We start from the raw sequence: 25,554 nt of genomic DNA, 5'->3' as shown, positions 1-25,554 counted from the left end.
GCTACTAGAACACCAACTGAGCGAGAAAGAGAAAAACTCCAACAACACCCTCTGACCCACAACCGCCCACTTGCAGCAGACAGAGGCCCAGCAGGCAGCTAATTAGCATGTGTTAATGAGTTCCTATGCCAGGGTGACCCACTCAGTAGTGTTGGAAAAGTGCGGAGGTATGGTGTGTTTGCTTCACGGTGCTTGTAAACACATTTACAAACAAGCCTGACATACTTTGGAACTGCAAATCTAGCAGATTCATACAGTCTGCAAGGGTTTGGTAATGCGATTCACTGCCACTGGTTTGCTGCACCTTTACAAAAAAAGGTGTGTGTGTGTGTGTGTGTGTGGGGGGGGGGTATTCTGGAAAATAGAATTTGATATATAATAAATAATATTTTCCATATATGGGAAAGTAGTGTTTATATTTTTTAGCATACTGCAATATACACATGGTCCACAAATGGTGCGCGCGCACACACACACACACACACACACACTTTTTCTTTAATTAATTAATGGGTTTACTTAAAGCAGGAATGCATTGGTTTAAACATTGTCTTATCACCACAAATGTTGTTTACTCTCTGTGTAATTTATTGTCCACCTTCTTCTAACTGTAGTTTCTATGAAGACTTTATTGAAAGAATGTAATTTTAACAAAGAGGTAATTATCATGGGTGATTTTTACTTTAATTGAGAAGATAAATATACTAGGAAAAATCTTATAAAGCAGATAACTGATAGTTTTGATCTTAAACAATTAAAGCTGCAGTTGGTAACTTTTGAAGCTCTAGCGGTTAATAAACAGAACTGCTTGCGTCTTGCGGAAGAACATCGTAGCCGGAGCTACTTCACCCTGTTTATGTCTATGAAGAATCACAAAGGTACTGGGTTACTCCGCCGCGGTATCCCCGAAGCAATCTAAAATAGTCCGAATATAAACACTTATTATAGGTGCACCCTAGTGATTCAGGACAAGCTGAAAACACGGTTTGGAAAATGGATTCATGGTGTACTTGCTTATTATATACATTTTTCTACATTTTGAACACAAACAAAGTTACGGACCCCAGCTCTGATTGGTTGTTTCTTAACGGGAGCGATGTATTTCTGCAAATGGCAAGAGGACCACTGGGAGGAGCCAGAGGAGCTTGATTTTTTCACAGATTATCTGTCTCATATTTTACTGTCAGGACATAATGACAGGTTTAACAAATATGTAAAAAATATTTTTTTTTACAAAAGTTACCTACTTTAATTAGTAATTTAATTACCAGCTTTAATTAGTGGACCTACTCGAATAACTAATTTTACTAAAAAAAAAAAAAACTCAACGGAAACCGTTTTTTTTTTTTTAATAGAAAATATGAAAATATTGTGTAGTTGGAGCTGTGTTCCTTGATTTAAAGAAAGCATTTGACACTGTTAATCATATAATCCTTATGTTTAAGTCATCTTGTTTTAATTGTTCATTACATACACTTAACTTGATAGAGTCATATCTAAAAGATATAGATCTCAGTGTGTTAGAATACAAAATCACCAATCCAATGATTTAGGTACATCAACTGGTGTTCCGCAAGGATCTATCTTGGGTCCATATATATATATATATATATATATATATATATATATATATATATATATATATATATATATATATATATATATAAATGATAAATGTATACGGATGATACAGTAATTTATATATATGGTAATAGTCTAGCACAGGTTGCAAATTAATTAAAAAATTCTATGGTAAATGTGTCAGCATAGTTAAAAGAGAATTGCTTACAACTAAACATGTCCAAAACAGTATGTATGTTTTTCTCTAAATCTAACAGTATTATTAAAGAGTTGGATGTTTATGTGTCAGGGGTGAGGCTGCAGGTAGTGCCCCAATATTAATATCTGTGGATACTTATTGATTCTAAACTTACATTTAAAGCTCAAGTTAAGTCTCAGGCGAGTTCAGTGACTCTAAAACAATTAGAGTCCTTATACAAATGTGCACTTAAAGTTCTTCATTGTTTAATACTGAAAATAAAAAGCTAAACATATTCATAAATGTATGAGAACAACTTGCTGAACTGAAAATTTGACAGAAAAAAAATTAATATCAAAGCAGATATTTATTCTAAATGACAGACACAGAAAACCGGTATTAAGTAGAACACTCACTCTTGCAGTGTTTACAGACAAATCACTTTCTCGCTAGCTATATTCTTGTTAAACTCATGGCAACATGGTGGAAATGAGATCTGACATATATCTTCATGGATTGAGTGCTATATAGCACAAATCTGAGTTAGGCCCGCAGTCATTATAAAGGTTTTTAGCAGGTAATCAAAAAGTAATTCTATTAAAGTCAAAAATATAATTTAATATCACTGAATCAACCTGACTAAATTGAATTACACTAAATAGGCTCATAAATAGTCCCTTAAAGTAACAATTACTCCTTTCTTTTATACTTTTATAAATATTGAATAACTTGGGAAATAACAAAATGTTTTAGGAAAAGCATTTACACTAAGAGATCAGAAGCAGTTGGTTTTGGCTTTTTTATTGCTCCTGCACTGACATCTAGTGGAAATTTTGGAATTTATTTGTGTGATTGCTCAATCATTCTACGTGTTTGGTTACTTCATACAGGTATTTTTGAAAAATATTCGTCATCACTTTTGATTCTTTTATAGTTACTGTGCATGTAGCTTTTATGACTTCAAGTTAACTTAGAGAATATATTTGATAATGTATTTGTTACACCGCAAGATCATAAAACTTTAAAATAAATTCATAAAACTTGAAAGAAAAAAGTATTGTTTTAAAAACACATTATGAATCAAAAGCACAAGCTAAAGTGACAGAAACCATGCAGAGACCATTCTTTTTCTGTTTTATTTTCTTTTACATTCTTTTTCTTCCCCAGAGCACAATAGTTCTGCTCAGCATCAGATAGTACACTTTTTATAATTCTTTCTTTCTTTTCAGACTTAGTGCTGGGTCAGTGTTGTCACATTAGTACATTATGATAGGCTAACTACTGGAAGAGGGTTTACACAATTACATAGTTCATTTATTGCATTTTAAACCAAAAGAAAACCTCAAACACAAAACCAAAATAGTGCAATCATCTTGATTTTCCCTTTATTCAGTGATAGACATTTACCAGTCCAATCCATTGTCTTCCTCCTTCTACCAGTTTTGCATACAGTACAGTATCTTGTGATAGAGAACAACATAAATATCTAATAAAATAAAAAATTAGCCTTGAAAATATACTTTGGAGACCCAAAGACATAGTTATGGACTATGTACAAATCACCTGGAAAGATATCAAGCATGTTTTCAATTGGGAAGAGCTCATTGTGCTTTCAAGCCTGTTTCTCTAGCTTGTTGCTTTTCATATGCAGTCATTTTAAAAATTGACAGAAGATTCAACATGGTCCCAAATAACATTTTTGTTCAATATATGTAAATAATTTTATTTATGTACACCTTAAATAGACAGAAAGCCATTTGTTTGTGCAATTTATATATAGATGAGGGCAATGAATTTTAATGTGCAAACTGTATATACTCAAGCAGATGTTTGTGATGGTTTCTGTCCATTGCATCTCCCTATTCAGTTTACAGTGCTGCTTATTTCTACAAATGCCTGATTGTGTCATGCATAGTCATGATTAGCTTGAATGTACAATGGGATCGCATATGCATGTATGCAAAGAGTAAAATTAGTGATAATTTAGTGAAGAGATTGTCTTGCAAATAAGACATATGTAATTCCGTTAAATGTGATAATCTTTGTAAGTGGTTTTGTTATTGCATGGAAGAACAGCAGCAAGTAAAACTCAACAATTACAGCAGCAGATATGTCAGCAAAATCATCACTAATCATGCAAATAAGTGTTGATGAAAACAAAACTATCAGGAACTGTTATCAGTGTTTCGTGATTCTCAAAATGCAATACATCATCATACCGTTACACAGTTGTTTTTGAATTAATGGTATGATTATGTATAGTTATTCTTTTGTGGAAACAAAGAGGCTTGCAAGGGTCTCACATTTGTGGTTTCAAACAAAACCACTAGATGTCACTGTAATTCAAACATTAGTATAGAACTTTGGCCAACACAGGAACACAAAAGATTATTGCACAAAAGAAATAAAAATAAATTCTTAAAATCAAATATTAAAATGCATTTACATTAAAAAATAAAATCCTAACAATATGAATTCAAATATAGTTATAAATAAATAATAAACTAAAATAGTTCATAAAATATTGGGGCACAAACCTTTTTTACTTAACTACAAATTAAGTTGAATATATTTTGAGTAATATTTTCTCAGCTTGTTCATGATTTTAAAGATGAGAGCATGTCATCCAATTTATATCTGCCTAATTTACTGTTATAGATTAATTTGCATCAAAATGCCATATAATTTTTTCCTTTTAAAACTGAACAAGTCTTATCATCCTTACTATGCATAATTATAATATAAGTTGCATTTTATTCCGTGCATTTAGCATAGTTTATCACTTGTCCAATCAGAACAGAATTGTGAGATCTCAGTTGAGAACCACTGACAAAATAAATAATATGTTAGGCTGTTTAGTGAAATACTGAGATCTAGGCAAAAAGATGTACAAACATTCATGTGGTCTGCTTTTCATGAATCTGAAAGGGTGATATTAGTGCAGTGTGTTTGGACATACTGATGAGTTACTTGTTAATTTGCCCTGGTTGACATAAACCTAATGTTCCAGTGGATAAAAAGACACAGGAAAAATGAAACGGGATATAACACAAAAATAAAAACGTTTTCAGTTAAAAAGTCCCAAGTGTGGATTCAGTATATGAATTAGTTATTTGAGGGCTGTGCTACATAAAGCCATTTGGGTTATTAATTATGAGTGAACTGCATTTGATGATTGATTGAAATAAAATGTATTGTGAAAAAGGTATGGCCTTGAAAACAAACCAAAAGTGATGCATGAGGTGGAGAGTGAGTGAGCGGGATGTGAGTGGCATGTGGTGCCCTTCTTTGTGAGGGCATGGTATGGATGCTCTGATCACAGTGCCAGAGTCAGGCTGGCAGAACCTGCAGACAGACGGCACCACCAAGGGGTTAGGGAGACCCCTGTTGTTGTCAGCGGGGCTCAGCGGGGACTTTCAGACCAGTTGAATGTGTGTATACCTGTGTGTGTGTTGGCTGAAGGCCTGCAGCAGAGTGGTTCTGAGATGTAAAGGACGACACATGTGTTAGTGCAGGTTTAGTAGAGGATGTGTGTTGTCACTGACAGTGAGGCTGGGATTGGTCCACTTCTCCGCTGGCCTTCATCTCCTCTTTCTCATCGGGGGGGCAGGGGGGGCCAGCTGCTCTGAGCCCCGTCTCATTCTGGGGCAGTGAGAGGCTGGCCTTTGAGGAATATTCTGGGGGTCTTTCTGGAATGTTCTATGTCACTCTATAACAACCAGAGAGCAGTAGAGTGAGTGATCATTATGGTTAAACACCCGGGACAAAAGCTTTCTGTCAGTCAATATTTAAGGTGCACACACACACACTTATATATATATATTTATACATATATATTATACATATATATATAATAACTTATACATATAATAAAACAGACAAAAGCATATTCGGTAACAAAATACGGTTACTAAAGCCAACTTAAACTTAAATTAAATTAAATTAAATATTTGTCATTTGAAATAAGCAAATGCACATTTGATTTTGATTGTTATTATTACTATTTATTATCAATATGCCGTGAGAAGAAAATACACATTCACAATAATACGTTTAACTGGCAGATGAAAATCAATCCAACACTCACCCTAATTTGTGGTTGTACTCATTCAATTAGCTCATGCGTCTCTGAGAACTAGAGAAAGAAGATGAGGGAGTGTTTAAGATCATTTAAGCTTCATCACATCAAGGGAAGCCCAAGCAGGTAACATTTAAACACTCACCTGTTGGCTAGAGTTGGCTGAGGGTGGTGTAACTACATTTTGCTCCACTAGAGGGTTCAAGGGGGCGGAGCCTGGCAGGTGAGTGGCACGCCAGTATATATCTAAGTATTCGGCCAGGTGTTCACAGGCATCCTCTAACTGATTCTCATCCAGTATGACATCAAACATTTCCTGATGCAAGATTAATGCAGTGAAGACAAACAGTATTAGTGCCAGTATTAGTGTTGCTTCAGTATAATGTATGTTAACAGGAGCTGAAAGTGTGCAGTAATGGGACTCACTGGTGGGCACTGTGCTAGTTTATCTCCAGCCATCATTTGCACATTGAGATGTTTGCTTTGAGATTTCCCTCTTGACTTAATGAGTCTTTGAAGAACCTGGGGTAGAATGAGTAATGAGTGAACCTACCTATATTACTTAATCATTTAAATAAGCACAACAACACTTTTAGCTCTGTGGACCTTTAAATAGCACTGCTTTTTTGTGTGCGTGGACAGTCACTTTTTTTGTTAGTGCAATTAGTGCAGTTTTTGTCTTCACCTTCATGTAAAACTTCAGGACCTTTGCATTTCATTTGGTGTGCAGATTTTTTGGCTTTGGCTTCTTAACTTATAAATAAACACTTTTCAAATCCATATTTAAAGGGATAGTTCACCCAAAAAAATTAATTTCTGTCATTAACTACTCACCATAATGTCATTCCAAACTCGTAAGACCTTTGTTCGTCTTCAGAACACAAATTGAGATATTTTTGGATGAAATCCGAGAGCTTTCTGCCCAGAAAGATAGTAAAGACATTTTTTAAATAGTCCATGTTACATCAGTGGTTCAACTATAATTTTATGAAGCTACGAGAATACTTTTTGTGTGCAAAGAAAACAAAAATAACGACTTTATTCATCAATTTCTTCTCTTACGTATCAGTCTTCAGCATGCATTAATAAAAGTACCACCACGTGTCAAAGACACCGAAGAGAAGAATTGTTGAATAAAGTTATTTTTGTTTTCTTTGGACAGAAAAAAAGTATTCTTGTATCTTCATAAATGTCACATGGACTATTTTAACAATGTCCTTACTAACTTTCTGGGCCTTGAACATGGTAGTTGCACTGCTTGTCTATGCAGGGTCAGAAAGCTCTCGGATTTCATCAAAACAAATTTAATTTGTGATGACAATCTTACAGGTTTGGAATGACATGAGGGTGAGTAATTTTCATTTTTGGGTGAACTATCCTTTTAATTAGTCTATCATCGATATTCAAGAGTAGACATACTGTACATGCATCACAGAAAAACTAGTTTTTCTTAAACAGCAAATGTAATACTGTAATAATGCATTTTGTTGTCTCTGATTTTAAACACTCATTGGTCATGCTAAAACACTATTTTTAGACTTATATTTGAAGAATATTTAAATAATAACTGCAGAAAGAATTCTGGTTGTGGTGGAAATGATAGAGGGACAAAATTGATCTAATAACAATTTGATTAATTTACTTTTCATAATTTTAGATAAATTTTATTTTTTTATTATGGATTTCTATATTAGATGAAAATCCATAGTCTGGGACAGGAGTTAAATAATAAAATACATAAAACAACATAAAAATACAAGTTAAAGGGTTTCCGAGGCCATTTTACAATAATGTTACCTTCATACAACAACAGAAAAGTGAAGTTAGTTTTAATATACATCTGTAATTGGAGAAACACCCATTTATAGCTTTTTAAGAATAAGTGATTTATTGCCTGGTTAAATATTGATGTACCTTTGGAGAGGACACTTTGACGTAGACAATGATGGGGGCGAGGGAGGTCTTGAGAAGCTGTGCGGGGTGGTTGATAGTATCTGCATCCAAGACCACCAACTGCAGGCTTTTAGCCAGTTCAAATATTCTCTCAATCTCACTCTGCACCTCGGCTGAGAGAGAGACAGGCACGATAGCAAGAGCCACATTAATAATGAGACAACAAATGATGCCATATTAGGTCCTACATAAAAAATACCTGATCATATTTTGTATTAATGTACTATTTTGCTTAACCCTTGTATGCTGTCACTCACCCAGACTGGAACGTGTGTTTGACCTCTCCATGATAGCTTTCTTGTTCAGTACAGACCTCTTGGCCAGAGACAGATCTGCAGTCACCCGTGTGATAGAAATCCTGCCATGAAACCACACCACAAAACAAAAAATAACATAGCATACAAGAAGTATGGACCACTTTTATGATACTTTACAGAAGAAAAAAAGTAGATAAATGATTTATTTTGGGGTGAACTGTTCCTTTAAGAGTAACGCTTTCACATTAAAGCTCTAAACCAGTGAAAAAAGCAGTTTCTGCACTGACCTCCCATCAAACCTGTGTTTCAGGAAGTCAAACAAGGCTTTCTGCATCATATCAGTCACCTGCATCAGAAGATTGTGAGAAAACGATTATTCTACATTCAACCAGAAACGTTTCATATGTAATTAACCTGTCAATCTGAGGTAGTTTAGGTCCTGAGCTATTAATAGTGTTAACATCCACCCAGTGATTTTGTTGTCTAAGGATCGTGGGGGAAAATAAGGAATCCTAAGCAGGGGATTCGGAAGAAGAGTGGTGTATAAGGCTAATATGGTTTGGATGAGGTGACGTGGTTTCATTTAGACACAGGGGTGAAAAATGAATGACTCCAGAAATAGAGGGTAGAGAGTCAGCAGGGGAAGCTGGTCTCTGGTGTCTCTGTTAAAGAGCTGACTGACAAATGTGTCCAGAGCACCGTGCCACAGCAGGATTTCAATATTTCATGTTCGTGAATCCTCTCGCACACCAAAACTGCCTGAGCAGTCACATACAACAGGATCCAAAATGAGCTTTTTGCCATGCCTGCCCACAGAGAGTGAATTATAAGAATTTACAGACTGTGATTACTTTTCTTAGGCCATGCATGAAACTGTATTGTGCATTATTTTATAAAATATAATTATAATAAATATAATTATCTAAATATTGTTTAGTAAATATATAACTTGTATATCACATCATAGGGTCACAAATCTGGTCAATGAACTTCCGTTCACTTACCACCAGAGGTCACCCGCTCGCTACATGGACTCTCACACTACACAGACTGTTACCCTACCCTATATGCCTGGACTGCACTTCCCATCATCCATTGCACTGATTGCACACAGCTGTAACAAGTCACACTAACCTAAAAGCTATTACATAAACTATATAACATTCACTCAGCTCCTACTGAAGATGCTGAGTATTGTTTGCATATATTGCTTCTTGTTTTTCCCGTAACACACGCACACACACACACACAAATACAAATATTACACAAATTACTTAACGTAATGTATTCAAAAATGACTAAAACTATAATATTATATAAATAATAATAAAATAAAATGCTTGTTAGTCAAATTTTGGTAGCTGTCATGTTATTAGGTAAGACACGGCTCGTTCTATTTATTCAAGAGCGTTCTTTATTTTACTACCACACAGAGCAGCCTAAGCCATCCGTTGGACTCCATCAATAATAATCATGCAGTGCCCTCTAGTGGTTAGCATACCCAAACTACGGTAACTTAGCATGGACAAAAGACAATCTCTCAACATCTTCCCCTTTTAGAAGTTAGCAATAACAAGATCCCAAACATCTGCATTTTGCAATATTAATTAAATCTTAAATTTTCTTATATAATATAACAAAATAAATGCAACAACTTTGTTATCAAATAACTTTTTTTTTTTTTTTTTTTTTTTTTTTTTTCATTACGTCTTAGCAACAGTCTTAGAACGGTGCAGGACATCACAGGGGTAGACTGCCCTCAGTCCTGAAAGGGATTATTCTGCCCTTTTGAACATCATCAGTCTTGAAACCTAAGAGGCACCTTTATCTCACGGCCCCTGGAAGTTCTTCTCACAGGAGTAGATGGCGGAAGGGGAGACCCTGGGGAAGGGCCTGCTGGTAGCTGGCTCCCTGGTGATTCCGGCGGCGCAGTCTCGTCTGTCGGTAGGGAACTGCTGTCCTGCTGAGACACTGTAGGCTGAGCACATTGCTGTTCCGCAGGAGGTTCGGTCTCAGGAACAGTCTGGAGGTGACGCCTGTTCCGACGAGTCACGTTTCCATTGGCCATCTCCACGAGGTAGGATCTCGGCTCCTTGGACTTACTGATGACCCTGGCAGGTGTTGTCCATCCCTTCTCGCCATCGAGCTTCACTCTAACAGTTTGACCAGGGTGAAGTTCAGGGAGCGCGCGTGCCGAATGCCTGCGGTTGTAGTAGAATCTGTATGAACTTTTTGCTGTTGCGTCCTTCATGCAGACTTGATCCGGGTCGAATGGACGTGGCAGCAATGTCTTTTCTAGAACAGGAACAGTAGTACGGATTTGTCTACCAGTCATGAGTTGTGCTGGGCTTTCACCTGTTGCTGCGATTGGTGTAGAGCGATAACCCATAAGGGCTAAGCAGGGGTCCGGCTGCTTGAGGATGTACTTGGCAGTCCGAACAGCCCTTTCAGCAGCTCCGTTCGACTGTGGATAATGTGGGCTGGAGGTAATGTGAGTGAAACCATACCTCTGTTTGAAATCTTGGAACTCGGCTGATGTGAACTGTGTCCCGTTGTCACTGACCAGTTCTAGCGGGATGCCCCATCTCACGAAAATGTGCTTGAGCTTGTTGATAACTTGCTTGCTGGTAATGGTGGTGAGGGAAGCAATCTCAATGTCTCTAGAGAAATAATCGACAGCGACAAGAAAAGTCTTACCCTCTAACTCAAACAGATCAACGGCAATCCTTTGCCATGGGCCACTGGGCAGGGGAGTGGTTACCAGCGGTTCACGTCTTTGTGTAGGTTTGTGCTCTCTGCAAAAATCACATAATTTCACTTTGTTTGTGATCTGAGCTCCGATGTTTGGCCACCAAACTGTCAACTTGGCTCGCTCCCGACATTTGGTGAGGCCCTGGTGGCCTTCATGCAGTTGGTCCAGGACCCCAGCTCTGAGTACTGCTGGAACTACTATGCGGTCGTGATATAGGACCAGACTGTCCGACTCCGATAAGTGACCTCTGGCTGCATAGTATCCACGCAGTGGTGAGCCCTCTGTCATTCTACGAGGCCACCCTTTTCGGATGAATGTGATTACTTTTTGAAGTTCGGCATCGCTTTGTGTGACTTTGCGAATTTCCTCAAGCTTGGTTGACTTGATTGGTTTGCTAGCCACCATAGTGTTCACATATGCCTTTACTTGCGTTTCTGTTTCAGGCACGTAACTGTCTTTCAGTGGATGTCTGGAGAGTGTATCTGCAACTACTAGCTGCTTACCGGGAACATGTTCAGCAGTGACGTTGAATCGCATGAGGCGCATAAGCAGTCTCTGGCATCGTAGTGGCGTTTTGTCCAGATCGTATGAGTTGATCAATGGCACCAGTGGCTTGTGGTCAGTTTGTAAACGGACTCGTCCCATACCTTGGATGTAGCGGGCGAAACGTTCACAGGCCCAGACAGATGCCAGACACTCCTTTTCGATCTGCGAATACCTCTTCTCTGCATCAGTGAGGGTGCGCGAGCAAAAGGCAACGGGCCGTAACTCTCCATCATGGTCTTGCAACAGGGCAGCTCCAAGGCCATAACTGCTGGCGTCGGCACTGACCACTGTTGATTTGTTGGCATCGTAATAACTAAGAGCTGGTGCAGCCATGAGCATTGCTTTTGCTTTGTTAAATGCTTGCTCCTGAGGCTCACCCCAAACCCACGCAGTCTCTCTCTTGAGCAGGTTAGTGAGTGGATGCAACACTGAAGACAGGCCTGGCAGGAATTTTCCAACATAGTTAACCAGTCCAAGCACCTGCCGCAGCTGCTCCACGTTGGAGGGGCTGGACATCTGAGCGATAGCCTCCACTTTGCTTTCATCAGGCTTCACGCCATCCGCGCTAATGATGTGTCCAAAGAACTGCAGTTCAGTCTTCCGAAAGTGACACTTGGCCCTGTTGAGCTTGAGACCGGACGCCTTAACCGTCCGCAACACCGCGTCGAGATGGCGGTCATGTTCCTCTTTTGTAGATCCATAAACCAGGATATCATCCATTACAACGACAGTCCCTTCTAAGCCTTTGAGCAGGTCGGTCATCAGCCGCTGGAAAATCTCTGGCGCTGATGTAATGCCAAATGGCAGACGTTTAAAGCAAAACCGGCCCATTGGGGTAATGAAGGTTGTCAATTTTTGGCAGCTCGGGTCCAATGGAATTTGCCAGAACCCGCTAGAGGCATCCAGAGTGGAGAAAACCTTGGCTCCTGCCAGCTTAGGTGTTATATCATCCAATGTGGGCAAAATATAACGTTCACGCTTCACTCCCTTGTTCAAGCGCTTCAAATCCACACACACTCTGACCTCGTCCTTGTTGCGTTTTGGAGCGGGCACCATTGGGGCACACCAATCTGTCGGCTCTGTAACTTCCTCAATTATTTCGAGGCTCAGCATACGCTTTAGCTCTTTCTCTACTTTTGGAAGGAGCGGAAACGGAACTCTGCGTGGCGTGTTGACGCTATATGGGACTGCTTCCTCAGTCAGCTCGATCTTTACAGGCTCACAGTTCAGTAGTCCTATTTCCCCAAACACATCACTTGTTAAGTCACTAGTGATAGCATTGACTCTTTCTACCAGCCCCATATGCTTTGCCACTGCCTTGCCCAACAAGTTACTAACATACTGTCCTTTAACAACTGTAATCCAGTATTGGTATTTCTGACCTTTGTATGTAGTGGTGGCAAGGAACTTGCCCACGCATCGGACTTTCCCACCTGGGCTGTACACTGTTGGCCTGGACTTGTTCAGTTTTGGTTTTTGACGTAATTTGCTGAAAGCCTCTTCAGTCATAACAGTGGTATCCGCACCTGTATCGATTTTAAAATCCACTGAACTGCCATTCACAAGTAGCTCTACATCCCAGTCAGTATCGGCGTTTGACTCCTCAATGATGTTTGGTTTTGACCTTGTGGTTGCTCTCAGGAATAGTTCTCCAATAAAAAATGAATCCTCATCTGAATCCATAACAGCCTCTGCTCTGACTTCTTTCAGCATCTTGGATTTACACACGGCCTCGAAATGGCCGATTTTATTGCACTTCCTGCACCTTTTGTTACGGGCTGGACAGCTTTCCTTTTTATCATGCATCCTGTTGCATCTCTGACAATTCAATTTGTTCTCGCTGTATTTCTGTTCTTGTCCCTGCCGTGGTTTATCATAGCTCCTCCTTGTGCTATTATACTGTTTCCGTCTCACCTCATTCACTGTTGTTTCCACACGCTCTGCACTTTGTTGTTTCACTTGTTCACTTTGCCGTGCAAGCTGGATAGCTCTTTCCAGAGTCAGGTCCGCCTCTAGCTGGAGTTTTTGCGAAACATCTTTGTCCATTATCCCGATGACGATCCGGTCGCGGATCTGCTCGTCTTTCCCCGCACCGAACTCGCAGTGCTGCGCGAGCTCGTACAGGCTCCGCACGAAAGCTTCAACTGTCTCACCGGCCCTTTGGTTCCGCTTATGAAAACAGGCGCGATCGTGGATGACGTTTCTTTTCGGGACAAAGTGTTCATCAAACTTCTGCATCACTAGATTAAACTCATACTCTGGATGTGGCATGGCCTCGGTTGCCGCCGGAAACACAAACGAGCCGTAAATAGGTTCGGCATCTCTCCCCATCGAGTACAAGAGCGAGTTCACCTGCACTTCGATGCTCTCTTTGTCCAGCTTCGATGCAACTCTAAACCGGGAGAATCTCTGCCGCCATGTAAGCCACTCCGCTGGCTGCGAGAAATCGAACGGCTCGGGAGGTCCAAACTTTGCCATTTTGCTCTTAATGTCGGCGTGGAGTACTTAATTCTGACACCATGTCATGTTATTAGGTAAGACACGGCTCGTTCTATTTATTCAAGAGCGTTCTTTATTTTACTACCACACAGAGCAGCCTAAGCCATCCGTTGGACTCCATCAATAATAATCATGCAGTGCCCTCTAGTGGTTAGCATACCCAAACTACGGTAACTTAGCATGGACAAAAGACAATCTCTCAACAGTAGCTGAATATATACGTTGTCACATTGAGTTCTGGAGAAAAAAAGCCTTGAGACATTATTACTGTTGGTAACTTTTCCAATAGTGGTGCGAGTTAAAAGGCAGAAAAGTCACATGGGCGAGTGATGATGTTTTCTTTAGTAAATGGTTTGCATGTCCTTGATTTGATTCAGTTTATTTACTCCTCAAACTCCACTTTTATGTGCTTGATGGTTGTCAATTTTGGACCCTGCATACATAGAACAACTGGCCTGTCTTTTAACTGCCATGATGATCAAATTTAATATAATTTACCTCATAGCCTTTCAGCGAGGGGCCGACCAGAACAACAGGCCTCATGGATGGAACTACATCATAGGGTGGAACGTGCTCTGTCTACAACACACACACACACACACACTGTTATGTCTCACAAGCTATGAACCTTAACTAACATTTCCCAACATCTAATGAGTAGCCTCAAGGGATGCAGTTTCAATAACACAGCATTAAAATCTCTCACAGAGAATTGTCTGAGAGGCCAGACAAAAACTGTGAATATTTAATAGCACTTTTTGAGGGACTGTGTTGCATTATGGAAGCAAAGAAGCAACTTTAACCACCTACCTGCTTCTGCTTCTGTTTGGCTTGTTTAAAACAAGAGAGATGTGTTTGAGGAAATCTAAACAGGTTGTTGGTGTTCATAATGGTAAAACGATTTTATACTGAAATATTGTGAATCTTGACATATAAAATCAGCATAAATCCTGAATGGTAGTGGCTCAACATTACTAGTGTTACAATAAGAGAGTAATGTGTGATAGTATTTAAATACCTCTCACCTGCAGAAGGAGGAGTAGACCTCCAGCCTCCAGATGAAGCATTTCCACCCATTTTCCTGTTAACAACACACAAAAAAATCATTTTGCTTGTCTTTGTGCACTGTATTGCTGCGTATTAATAGTGGGGATTTAAATGCCATTCAAATTATTTGTTCTAACACAGTTCAATTGAATATGCATAATTCGCTACTATATGGTAGGCAAAAAAAAAAAAAAAAAAAAACAGTATGTGGAAAAAAAATACCTCTATCTATAATTAAAGGTACCTAATACACAAGTCCTCTCTCTAAAATAATTTGCTCTCCAGTGACACGTCCAGTACACGTATTTTGATGTGAGAGGGCAACAGTTGACAGACTTTTTCACTGGAGCATTATTATGGATTATGGTATTTTATATGGAAGCAAGAGTTTGAAGTTAAAAACATCTTAATGACGGATTTGTTTCTTACAAACACACAATTTTTCACTTCACAGTATGTTATTTGATGGACTGGAGTCGTGAGGATTACTTGTGGATTATTGTGACATATTTATCAGCTGTTTGAACTCTCATTCAGACGGCACCCATTCACTGCAGAGGATCTGTTGGTGTGCCTGAAAATAATGCTAATTTTCTCCAAATCTTTTCTGATTAAGAAACACACTAATCTACATCTGAGAGTGGATACATTTTCTGCAAATTTTCATCTTTGGGGGAAACTGTTCCTTTAAATGCTAATTAATACAGTACTGAAGAACAACTATATAGATATGATGAGATGCAACTGTGGACCTCTGAGCTGCTTTCTGTTCCTGCTTGATCCGCATGGCCTCCAGTTTAACAGGGCTGGGGATGAAGGCAATATCTGCCCCCTCCTTCACCAGCCTCCCGATCCACCAGTCATTATTATACTTCTGTAGGACAGGAGACAAAGTGCTCAAAAATATCACACTGAAACATAAGCTAACTGTTAACTTCAGTTCATTAGTTGCTTCCCACCTCTTTTATGTGCAGAAAATCTTTGGTTTCAAAGTTGATGGCGGCACCCTGAACCGGACAGTCTTCATCGAGAGCCCCGCAGTAGCTGACATTGGTTCTCACTGCAAACGCCACAGGTTTGGTCTACCAGAAAACAATGAAACCAGATCACATTATGTTTAGAGGTAAGGTTATTGACAGTGTATCCATCTGAGAAAATGAACCTTGGCTCTCTCGAGCTGGAGCAGGGCCTGGCGCTCGGCCTCACGCCGAGACGCCTCCTTGTCCTCCTCCAGGGACAGGTCGGAATCCGATGGTCTACTCGTGCAGGAATCAGCAGAACTCTGCAAAAAGGATAAGAATCCAATATGAGAGGTGCTCTTTCAATTTGTTTTATTATAATTACTTTTATCCATTGGTATGTTTAATGTCCTTTCTACTTCTTTGTCAATTACAGTGGGTCTTATTCACTAAGCAACACATTTCTGCTTGGAATCTGCATACTATCATATCATATCAAAATCATATGGAGATATATTTGACCCTGGATCAAGTCTTAAGTCACTTGGGTATATTTGTAGCAAAATCCCCCAAAAAACATTGTATTGGTCAAAATTATCAATTTTTCTATCGATATTAAAGGGTTAGTTTACCCAAAACTAAAATTAGCCCCTAAATCCCTCACATTGAAGTCGTCCTAGGTGTATATGACTTTCTTCTTTCAGATGAATACAGTCAGAGTCATTAGAAAAACATTTATTTGATCTTTCAAGCTGTTGGTGTTGCACTCCATCGGTCCATGAGAAGTTTAATAGAAAGCACATCTTAAAAAAAAAAAGTCTCTCACATGGCTCCGGTGGGTGAACAAAGGTTTACGAAAAATTTCCATATTCAAAACTAATAATCACTTTAATCTAGCTTGCGCTCACTATTGCTTGTTCTCAAGGACCGATGCAGTGGAACATCCACTGAGTTGCATCCAACAGCTTGAAAGATCAAAGACAATTTTTAAAATAACTCCAAATGAATTCATCTGAAAGAAGAAAGTCATATACACCTAGGAAGACTTCAGGGTTAGTAATTTATGGCTTCATTTTCATTTTTGGCTGAACAAACCCTTTAAGTAAACATCAAATTTCCTACCCTAATTATATAAAAACATATTTTTTTTATTAACAATATGCATAGCTAAGAACTTTAAAAGTGATTTTCTCATTATTTTATTTTTTATTTGCACCCTCAGATTCCAGATTTTCAAATAGTTGAATCTCTGCCAAACTTTGTCTTTTGAAAAATTGACCCTTAAGACAGGTTTTGAGGTCCAGGGTCACTTTTGAACAGCTGGCTAATGAGATGTCTGTTATCTGGGTCTGTATTAAAAGTATTTATTGTGTTTGAACTGGTTTTGAGGATGGCACACTTGGCATTTTTCGAGGTTGCTGAGCCAGAAGCAATGGTTTGAAAAAACTTTTAATGTTACATTTTAAAAAAAAAAATCATCTACAACTTGGATGGCTTGAGGGTGAGCAAATGTTCAGCAAATTACAATTTGCAACTATTTGAGGTTAAAATCAAATTCATGAAGGTGCACGTGTGTTGTGAATTAGCCAGAACGTTTTGAATAATGTTTTTTATTTTTTTTCTGAAGTTTTGCGATATTCTATTTTGCACAATTTCAACTGTACACAGCAATTGCAGCAAACCAAAAATTGAAAAAAGAAAAATTAAAACTGAAAACTAAATCACCAAATGCACTGATAACAAAAGACGTAGTGACTGTAAACAAGCATTGCAAAAACCTTTCCTCTACCATCTCCTGCAGTCCTCTGATCTACCCTCCAGACTAGCCTTTCCCTCTGTCTTTTTTCCCTCCAAAATCCGGAACACACTGAGGATATGATTTAAATATCAAAGGCAGCCGCAGGGCGCGACACCTACCGTCGAAAGAGATGAAGCATAATTATGCAGACGCTGACTAAGATAAGATTCTTATGTGCGATTAAAACATATCTCTCATCTAAATGAACGTGTTAATTAAAAGCCAGCCCTGCTATGGGAGGCATCTCCATCACAGAGCTGTCCTGAACCAACTGTTGGATGATCTACACTGTGTTCATCTCTTTCATGTGTTCGGCTTAGAAATAAATGAAAAGTAAGATAGGGTAAGGCATTGAAGTACAACAACACACTATATCAAAGGTTTCTTTTTATTTTTTTACTGATGCCACTTTTATCAGTAGGAGGTAATAGTGATGCAGGGTCACCCATATAAACATCACTGTGGCTGTGACAAGCTGTGACACACATTTTGTGTTTCATACATGCAGTGTGCATTAACTTAAGAGTCGTTTTCAGATGATCTGACAGACTAAGCAATTTTTCGCTCAGTACCTGGATCGATAGAGTAATGTAATCCTTTAAAAGACACAATGCATCACAACCTCATCCGCTAAGAGTGTTTCCACAACACATCACCCCATATTCCACTTACAACACACATTATAACCATCAGACATTCCCAGAAAAGGTTGGGTAGAATGTTTACAGTATGTAGCTTAAATGAAGCTTTAATAGGTTTTTTATAGAATTTCAGTCTTATTATTCTGTTTATCTTCCTTTTGCTTTAATGACAGCAGTGTTAGAGCTGTGTTAAACTCCGCAAGTTTGCATAAAACTAATGTTCTCCAGAATGATTTAAGAATGATCCATCTTGAGCTTCAAATGGAAGCAGGAATTTGACCATCTGAATTAGAATTTTCTCACAATGAGAAAAATGTCAGAAACCTGAGATATAAACTCAGAATTGTGAGATTCACAATTTTGTTGTGCAATAAGCAGCACAGCCAACAGGGGGCGAACCTCTCTACATCCACAAGGCTTGTTAGGTAACAGTCATTCTTTCTCCTATATTTCACTCAGTGTTGTGCCCTATTTTAATTTAGATTGTCAGAATCTGATTCCCAGTCTCCTGTATAGAGCAGCATGGATTTGATGCTCACCATGGCAAAACTTGTCCTGACGAAGACAAGGATCAGAGTCCATAGGAATCAACAACATGCCACACATCTAGAATATAAAATAAACACATGCACTGGTGCAAATTTTGCATTATATTAAATCAGTAATCAGTATCAGAAAGAAGGTTGAACTATACTGGGTGCAATTATATATTTTCAAAAGGAAGATTTTCAAATGGATTTTTAGTATGGGGTAGTTTTATATAATATAATACTTTTGCCCTGTTTATGTCAACTGAATAGTGTCCAAAACCTATAAAGACCTATAAATGTCCTGAAATATAATTATGAATTGATAAAATCAAGAACATATGACTTAAAAATATAGGCCTGAATATATGTAAAGATACTTAGCTCATTACACTCTTGAATATAAACATGTACATTTATATAAATATCTGTGCATTGTTTGTGTGTGTGTGTCACTTTTCAGTGGTATTTTTTCCTGAAACCAGTGAAATTCTGACCATGGTTGTTGGCTGGTTATAAAAAATTACTCCAGCCTTTTCTGGCTATTGCAACACAACCAATCCATATGCCTTTTCCCCCCTAATACAGATGACATATCAACAACTTGCAATTCTATCTGAAACGATACTTACACCCAGAAAGATATGAGAAAGTGAAAGAGATATTAACAATCTTAGTCGGGCAATAGGCCTACACATTGTCAATTAAACAATCAATGCAGCTGAATGCATCTGATGAGTCTGCTTGTTGAAAAGCCAAGACGTGCATCTCGACTGAGAATAATTTATTCATAAAAAAAGGCTTACACGAGTATATTAATAGAGTATGACCCAGGCAGAATGCATGCAAAATTCATTCACTCCACCAAAGCAGCGCTGATTGATTACAGAATCACACGGAGTGAAAATGTAATAGAGGGAGCGCGCGGGGGAAAAATCAGTGCGAGAGAGAGAGAGAGAGGGAGAGAGAGAGAGAGAGAGAGAGAGAGAGCAAACTATCCCTACCTTGCAGCTGAGCAGGGCTGCGCTAGAATCGGACGCGGACATGCCTATATAGACGGCTCGTGTCGCCCTCCATCACTCTCTCTGTGGTCGAGCGAGGCGCGAGCTGCTCTCCATGCTCAGCGGTAAAGAGAGGGGAACGCTCTGGTACCGCACTCAACGCCTATACAAAATTGATGCCCTGACTGCAGCAGCTGAGTTGTGCTGTTCACTGAGAGCAAACGCCCTCCCTCTGCCGCTGCTGCCTTTCTTCCGCCTGCTCTCACGTTCAATCAGGGTCCATTTTGTCCCGCTCCACACACTGGAGATGCGGTTCTGCAGCCAGTGCAGCGGGGGAGGAGATGTTTACACGCGCTCACATCTCATTCTCATGCAGCAGGAAGAACAGGTGCTATGCAAGTGTGATGATGTGTGGAGTCAAACTCCCGGATCCGTCACTTTATTGTGGAAAGCAGGGCTGGAAATGTAAAACTAACTGAAAAACATTATTAAGTTTTAAATTAAATTGAATTTATTTTACATGCTCTGGCATGACCTCTCTCTCTTATTCCTTGTACATCTCAGTAAAAACTGCTAGATAATATTCATGTTAAATATGTTAACAAAGCATTCTGCCACATATTTGGTAAACTATTAAGGACAGGCAGAATATTTTGTTAGTATTGTTGGCTATTGTCTTGAAGGATAAAATTATGATATTCCTCATTTGTAAGTTGGTTTGCGTCAACCATATCTGAAATATTCAAAATATTGAGAAAACTGGCTTTAAAGTTGTCCAAATGAAGTTTTTGTCTATTCATATTACTAATAAAAAATTTTGTTTTAATATTTACAGTGATAAGTTTACAAAATATCTTCACAGAACATGATCTTTTCTTAATATCCTATCCTGATTTTTGGCATAAAAGAAAACTCTATAAGTTTGACCCATACAATGTATTTGTGTATACCAGTGCTACTTATGACTGTTTTTGTGGTCCAAAAGTCACAAATGTGAATTGTTAAAGACATTTTTATTGATTTATTTTTTTATATCTACCCATATATTTGGTATCTATTATATATTGATACAATAATCAATATAAAAAAAAGCTATATTTAAAAATATAAAATAAAATATTTTACTAACCATTCTGTATGCCAAAGAAATTGTTTAATTATTTTAATTTATTTGATCTTCTTTAAAATATCCAGTTATCCACAATTACAGCATCTTTGTTTTGGACCTCACATTTATATCACATATCACAACTAGCAACCAATATTTATGCTGGTCAGTTTTTAAAGACCCATCTCATTTTTCCAGAAAAAATGTATTCCAAGTGAATTTAAATATGCAAATTTGATCTTCTCTATATATGATGTACATAAAAAAAATATTAATAATATAATTAATCTGTATGTCTGCTCTGTCATACTAACTGGATTCCATGCCAGTTCTTTTTTTATTTTTTCAAGAAGCTTGAATATGCCAAACAGTCTGTTAATGTGCACCACTCAGTGATCATAGTTTTTAAATGCACGGACACTTTGCTTCACCATTGTTAAATCACTTAATTAATGCAAAACCTTTTGTGGATTAATCTGATTACTGCACTAATGTACCATGTAGAATTTCACTGAATATTCTAATCATTTAATTTCCTGCTTATTTCAATGAGCAGAAGACTCTGACACCAGCAGAAGACTCTGACACCAGCAGAAGACTCCAAATGCTAATGCAAATAATCAGGACCAGGCACTGAAAGCTCACTTGTGCATGAATTAACAATGCAAACAAACACTGCCTGTTGAGAAACAGCTGGGAAACCAATTGCACTAATGCATTAGGTGCCCTATAACAGGGAATTAAGTGTTTTCTAAATCCCATGTAAATGGATGATAATACTTAAAAAAGACCAATCAGTGTTTTGACCCCAGCATCAATAAATTATTGTAGAAACAGCAGAGACCACTCAAATGCAATGGTTCCAGTTAGATTTTTTTAAATTCCCTTACAGAAATCTCCCATGTTTTACTGTAAAAAGGTTATCGATGTTAAACCATGATAATCTAAAACTATACCCATGGTTTTGCAACACTAACCTAGCAATAGATTTTATAGAGCAAGTAAGTGGCAGAGAATCTTTGACTCATTCAGTCAACCGATTCATTCAGAACATTGATTTTGTGTGTTATATAATCAGTAACAATCAGAATCTATGTTATTTAATGTTCACTTCATTTATTGTACTGTTCGTTTCTCATGACATCATAACTAGGGTGACTATACGTCCTCTTTACCCTGGACATGTCCTCTTTTTGGACCTTAAATAATGCAATTTCTTAATCACCCCCCAAAAAAAAAAATCACACTCACTGTCCTCTTTTTGGAAAACTAAAATATAGTCACCCTAATTATACAGTTGATTCTATTGGTTATTGAATTCACACTGTATTGCTTTTGTTATGGCACTAAAAGGATTTAGCGGTCCGTTACGATTGCATTGTATTGTATCCCTCACAGCACTGTGAGATTTTCACACACACTCCCTGGGAGTCTTGATCTCAAAAACCACTTTCAGTCTGCTAATCTCTCCAGGCCTGATCCAACTGAGAGTAAATCTGTTCCGCCCAATGAGGTTGGGGATGGATGCCTTCACAGCAGCGTTACTGTCCTGACAATAGCATGATGCAGAACACCCCACGAACACAAGGTGAGTCAGCCTGCACACACACTCATAATGGGGCGGTACCACCGAAAATGAATCATGAATACGGACCCTTTTCCTCTTCAGGTTGTATTAAATCAGCAGGCTAACAGAGGCCTGAGGCTGCCCCAGGTTGTTTGGACCTCTTTCTGGACTCCGTTATAGCTACTGGAAGCTTGTGCTCTTTCTTAATTCAACTTTGTCCGCTGTGGCTTTTAGAGCTGTGTATCTTGAGGCTATGTTACTGCTGTGCTTTCTTTTATACACTTTATACACATGCTTGCAAGTAGGTGAGCTTGAAAACAAACAGAAGGCCACTAGCATACCTCAGCTCTTATAATTTTAAGGAAAGGAAAAAATGTGACGTGTAATAAAGTATGGTGTCCCATACTCAGAATCTGTGTTCTGCATTCCCTCCATTCAAGTGCACACACAGTGAGTAGTGAACAACACACACACCCGGAGCAGTGATCAGCTATCTATGGTTTAAAAAATTACTATATAGAGCAGATATTTACAGTAAGAAATGTTTTTATGATTTTGAAAAATGCAAAAAATACAGGAGCATTATCACCCAGTTTCACGCAGGTCTGACACACACACACACACACACAAAAAATCGGAAATATCAAGTTAAGAAATTGTATCATTTATTATGGGGGGAAATTGGCTTAATTAGATTATTTTTTTAACAGAGCAATTTTCCGGTTTCAGAGTTATGGTGCCCTTTAGGGATATAAACTGTAAAACTATAAAATCTAAACATATTTTATTTCAGCTGTTGCGAGGAAAATATTTATCAGTTTTAATTTATGTTAACCTACTAAAACAACTAAAACAAAAATAAAAGCCATAACTTAAAAAAAAACCCATCTATTTAAAAATTCAAAAACAAAACAAAAATAAAATGTAAGTATTAAATAAAATTAAATATATATATTAAAAAAATATTATAATCGAGCCGAATTAATAAATACTGGTTCATATCATTTTCATATATTTAAGTTCCATCTAAGTAAAAGCAGCTTATGGATATCAGAAGTAAATCAGGTATCGCCTGAACAAGAGAACAGCTTAGAGGGAGAAAAAAGTGAGAGGAAAAAAGCGATAGAGCTTGAGGTGAAGAAAATCATGAGGGTCAGTGGAGGGACAGAAAGTGAGGATCTCACTCCATCTCTGCCTAAGCAATGGAGAAAGACGGTACATGTTTTTGTGTGTGTGCTGTTGATCTAAATATAGCTTTTCTTCCACTCTACTTGCTTTTCTTCTGCTGGGTGCATACAGAAAGCTGCCTGGATGTAGAGAGATGACCCACGAGGAACAGAAGGGTGGGCTGGTATAAGGTAGAAGCCCTCTCAGGGGCTAAACTCTGCTACTGTATCCAAACATCCTTGACAATATCCTTTGACTAAACTCAGTTCATTTACACACCCTCAAGTTTTACCAAACCTTTTTGGGTTTTCTTTTTTCTGCTGAACACAAAAGAAGCTATTTTTGGTAACAAAGCAGCCGATGGTACCCAATTGTTCCATACTATAGTAGTCAATGGCCACTGTCAGCTATTTGGTTATGAACATCCTTCAAAATATCTTCTTTACAGGTCAGGAACAACTTGAGGTGAACTATCCCTGTAAGCTCACTATAGCAGCTGAAATGACTTCACGTGTGTTTGATGATACTTCGTGAAAACCAGTTCCAGAGAGGACTTAAATTTGGTAACCTCTCGTTTCTAGATTACAACTGGATAAATCAATACCAGCAGCAAATAGACTGATACCTCATCCTATCCAGGTGAGACCTTCCTGTCCTCGTGTTATCTTGCAAAGTTTCGTCTTTCTTTTTTTAAAAAGAGCTCACAGCTTATCTTACTCTCTCTCTCTTAATTACACAGTATATCCTGAATTCCCACACGCCTTGTTATTGTACCAAGGACACGAATCCTATCGAAGATGAGTTCCTGCTGATATCTGCGCAAGGTGATAAAAATAGAAACAGCATCTTGTATTTCAACCGCAAGCAGTGAAAGTGGAATATGGACACCAGAATGATGCAAGTCACCAAAATGAGATGACAGAAGCATATGAGAGTTATAGATGTACTTTGGCCACACAACACACAGAATAGCACCACCATGGCATTGACGCCTACTGATCAAATGACATGACTGAGCAACTGTATCAAGATGGCAAGAAAGGTAATAAAAGATAAACTGATCTACAGTACCCATGCTTACATTTGCATTTATTCATTTAGCAGATGCTTTAGTCTATATAGGCCACCCTTACCAAATTTCAAGGGAGTGTTAGAATTGCACAGCGGTAAAGCATAAGAGTACAGTACTGTATGTGCTGAAGAGTGGAGAAAGATTTGTAATGAAATGAGGCTAAATGAGTTCATTTATAAGTGCAAAAACAGAAAAGCAGGGTGCTAGCAATGACTTTGTTTCACTGAGGATGCATGAACTGATATAATGTGTGTGTCTGTGTGTGTGTGTGTATATACATATATATATAGCTCTGTATGTATGTGTAAGTATATAAGTAAAAAAAAAAACAAATGTAAATGCAAGCAACCAACTTCAGCTTTTGATTGTGGAGAAGTTCAGAGGGTGAGGTTTAGATCAAGAATTTCCGTAAGATTAAAATAATAATAATAATTATATTATTATTATTAATATTATATATTATGATGATGATGATGATGATGATTATTCTTATATAATGATTTGAAGTCACAAAGTAACAACGATTAAGTGCTGGTCAAAAAAGGGAAAAAAAAGAAAACAGATTTCACAACAACCACCCCCCCCCCAAAATAAAAAAAACAAACAAACACAAAATCACTTTTAGCATTCTTAACAATTTGTAGCTGATAATTACATTTTTGTTTACAAATGTGACTGTATTATTTTTAATTTTTTTTTATTTTATTTACTATATTATTATTAAAGACAATTTATTTAAAGCCTTTCTGGAGGCCAGAGTTTCACATAATCTCTGTGTTAAATGCTTGTAAATTAAAATTATGTTTTTGTATTGTCGCTATAC

At 38.0% G+C, this 25,554-nt stretch overlaps 1 protein-coding gene across 1 annotated transcript; it reads right to left on the bottom strand.

Annotated features, from left to right (window-relative positions):
• Positions 1–2,878: 2,878 nt before the first annotated feature.
• On the bottom strand, positions 2,879–20,562 carry cacnb3b (calcium channel, voltage-dependent, beta 3b). The gene is made up of 14 exons (XM_026243887.1): positions 19,821–20,562; positions 16,054–16,173; positions 15,851–15,973; positions 15,644–15,765; positions 14,870–14,925; positions 14,655–14,674; positions 14,343–14,423; positions 8,335–8,393; positions 8,048–8,148; positions 7,752–7,903; positions 6,264–6,359; positions 5,983–6,153; positions 5,847–5,894; positions 2,879–5,468 (listed from the first exon to the last, which is right to left on the bottom strand). Exons 1-13 carry the CDS (start codon positions 19,860–19,862, stop codon positions 5,865–5,867), a joined length of 1,173 nt encoding a protein of 390 aa, XP_026099672.1. The 5' UTR covers positions 19,863–20,562; the 3' UTR covers positions 2,879–5,468; positions 5,847–5,864.
• Positions 20,563–25,554: the final 4,992 nt, after the last annotated feature.

This window comes from Carassius auratus, unplaced genomic scaffold (assembly GCF_003368295.1).
Source record: "Carassius auratus strain Wakin unplaced genomic scaffold, ASM336829v1 scaf_tig00004557, whole genome shotgun sequence".
In the NCBI taxonomy this organism is placed as follows: domain Eukaryota; kingdom Metazoa; phylum Chordata; class Actinopteri; order Cypriniformes; family Cyprinidae; genus Carassius; species Carassius auratus.
Note: the sequence above shows the minus strand (reverse complement) of the source record. Positions and strands in the feature narration are given on the sequence as shown.

Excerpts from the sequence above, each read along its gene's own strand:
- cacnb3b (XM_026243887.1), bottom strand. The coding sequence starts at position 19,862 with ATGTCCGCGTCCGATTCTAGCGCAGCCCTGCTCAGCTGCAAG. Across the intron at positions 16,174-19,820 it reads CAGCCCTGCTCAGCTGCAAG|AGTTCTGCTGATTCCTGCAC; the intron begins GTAGGGATAGTT and ends TCCTTTTTGCAG. Across the intron at positions 8,394-14,342 it reads CCTCGCTGAAAGGCTATGAG|GTGACTGATATGATGCAGAA; the intron begins GTAAATTATATT and ends CTTCTGATGCAG.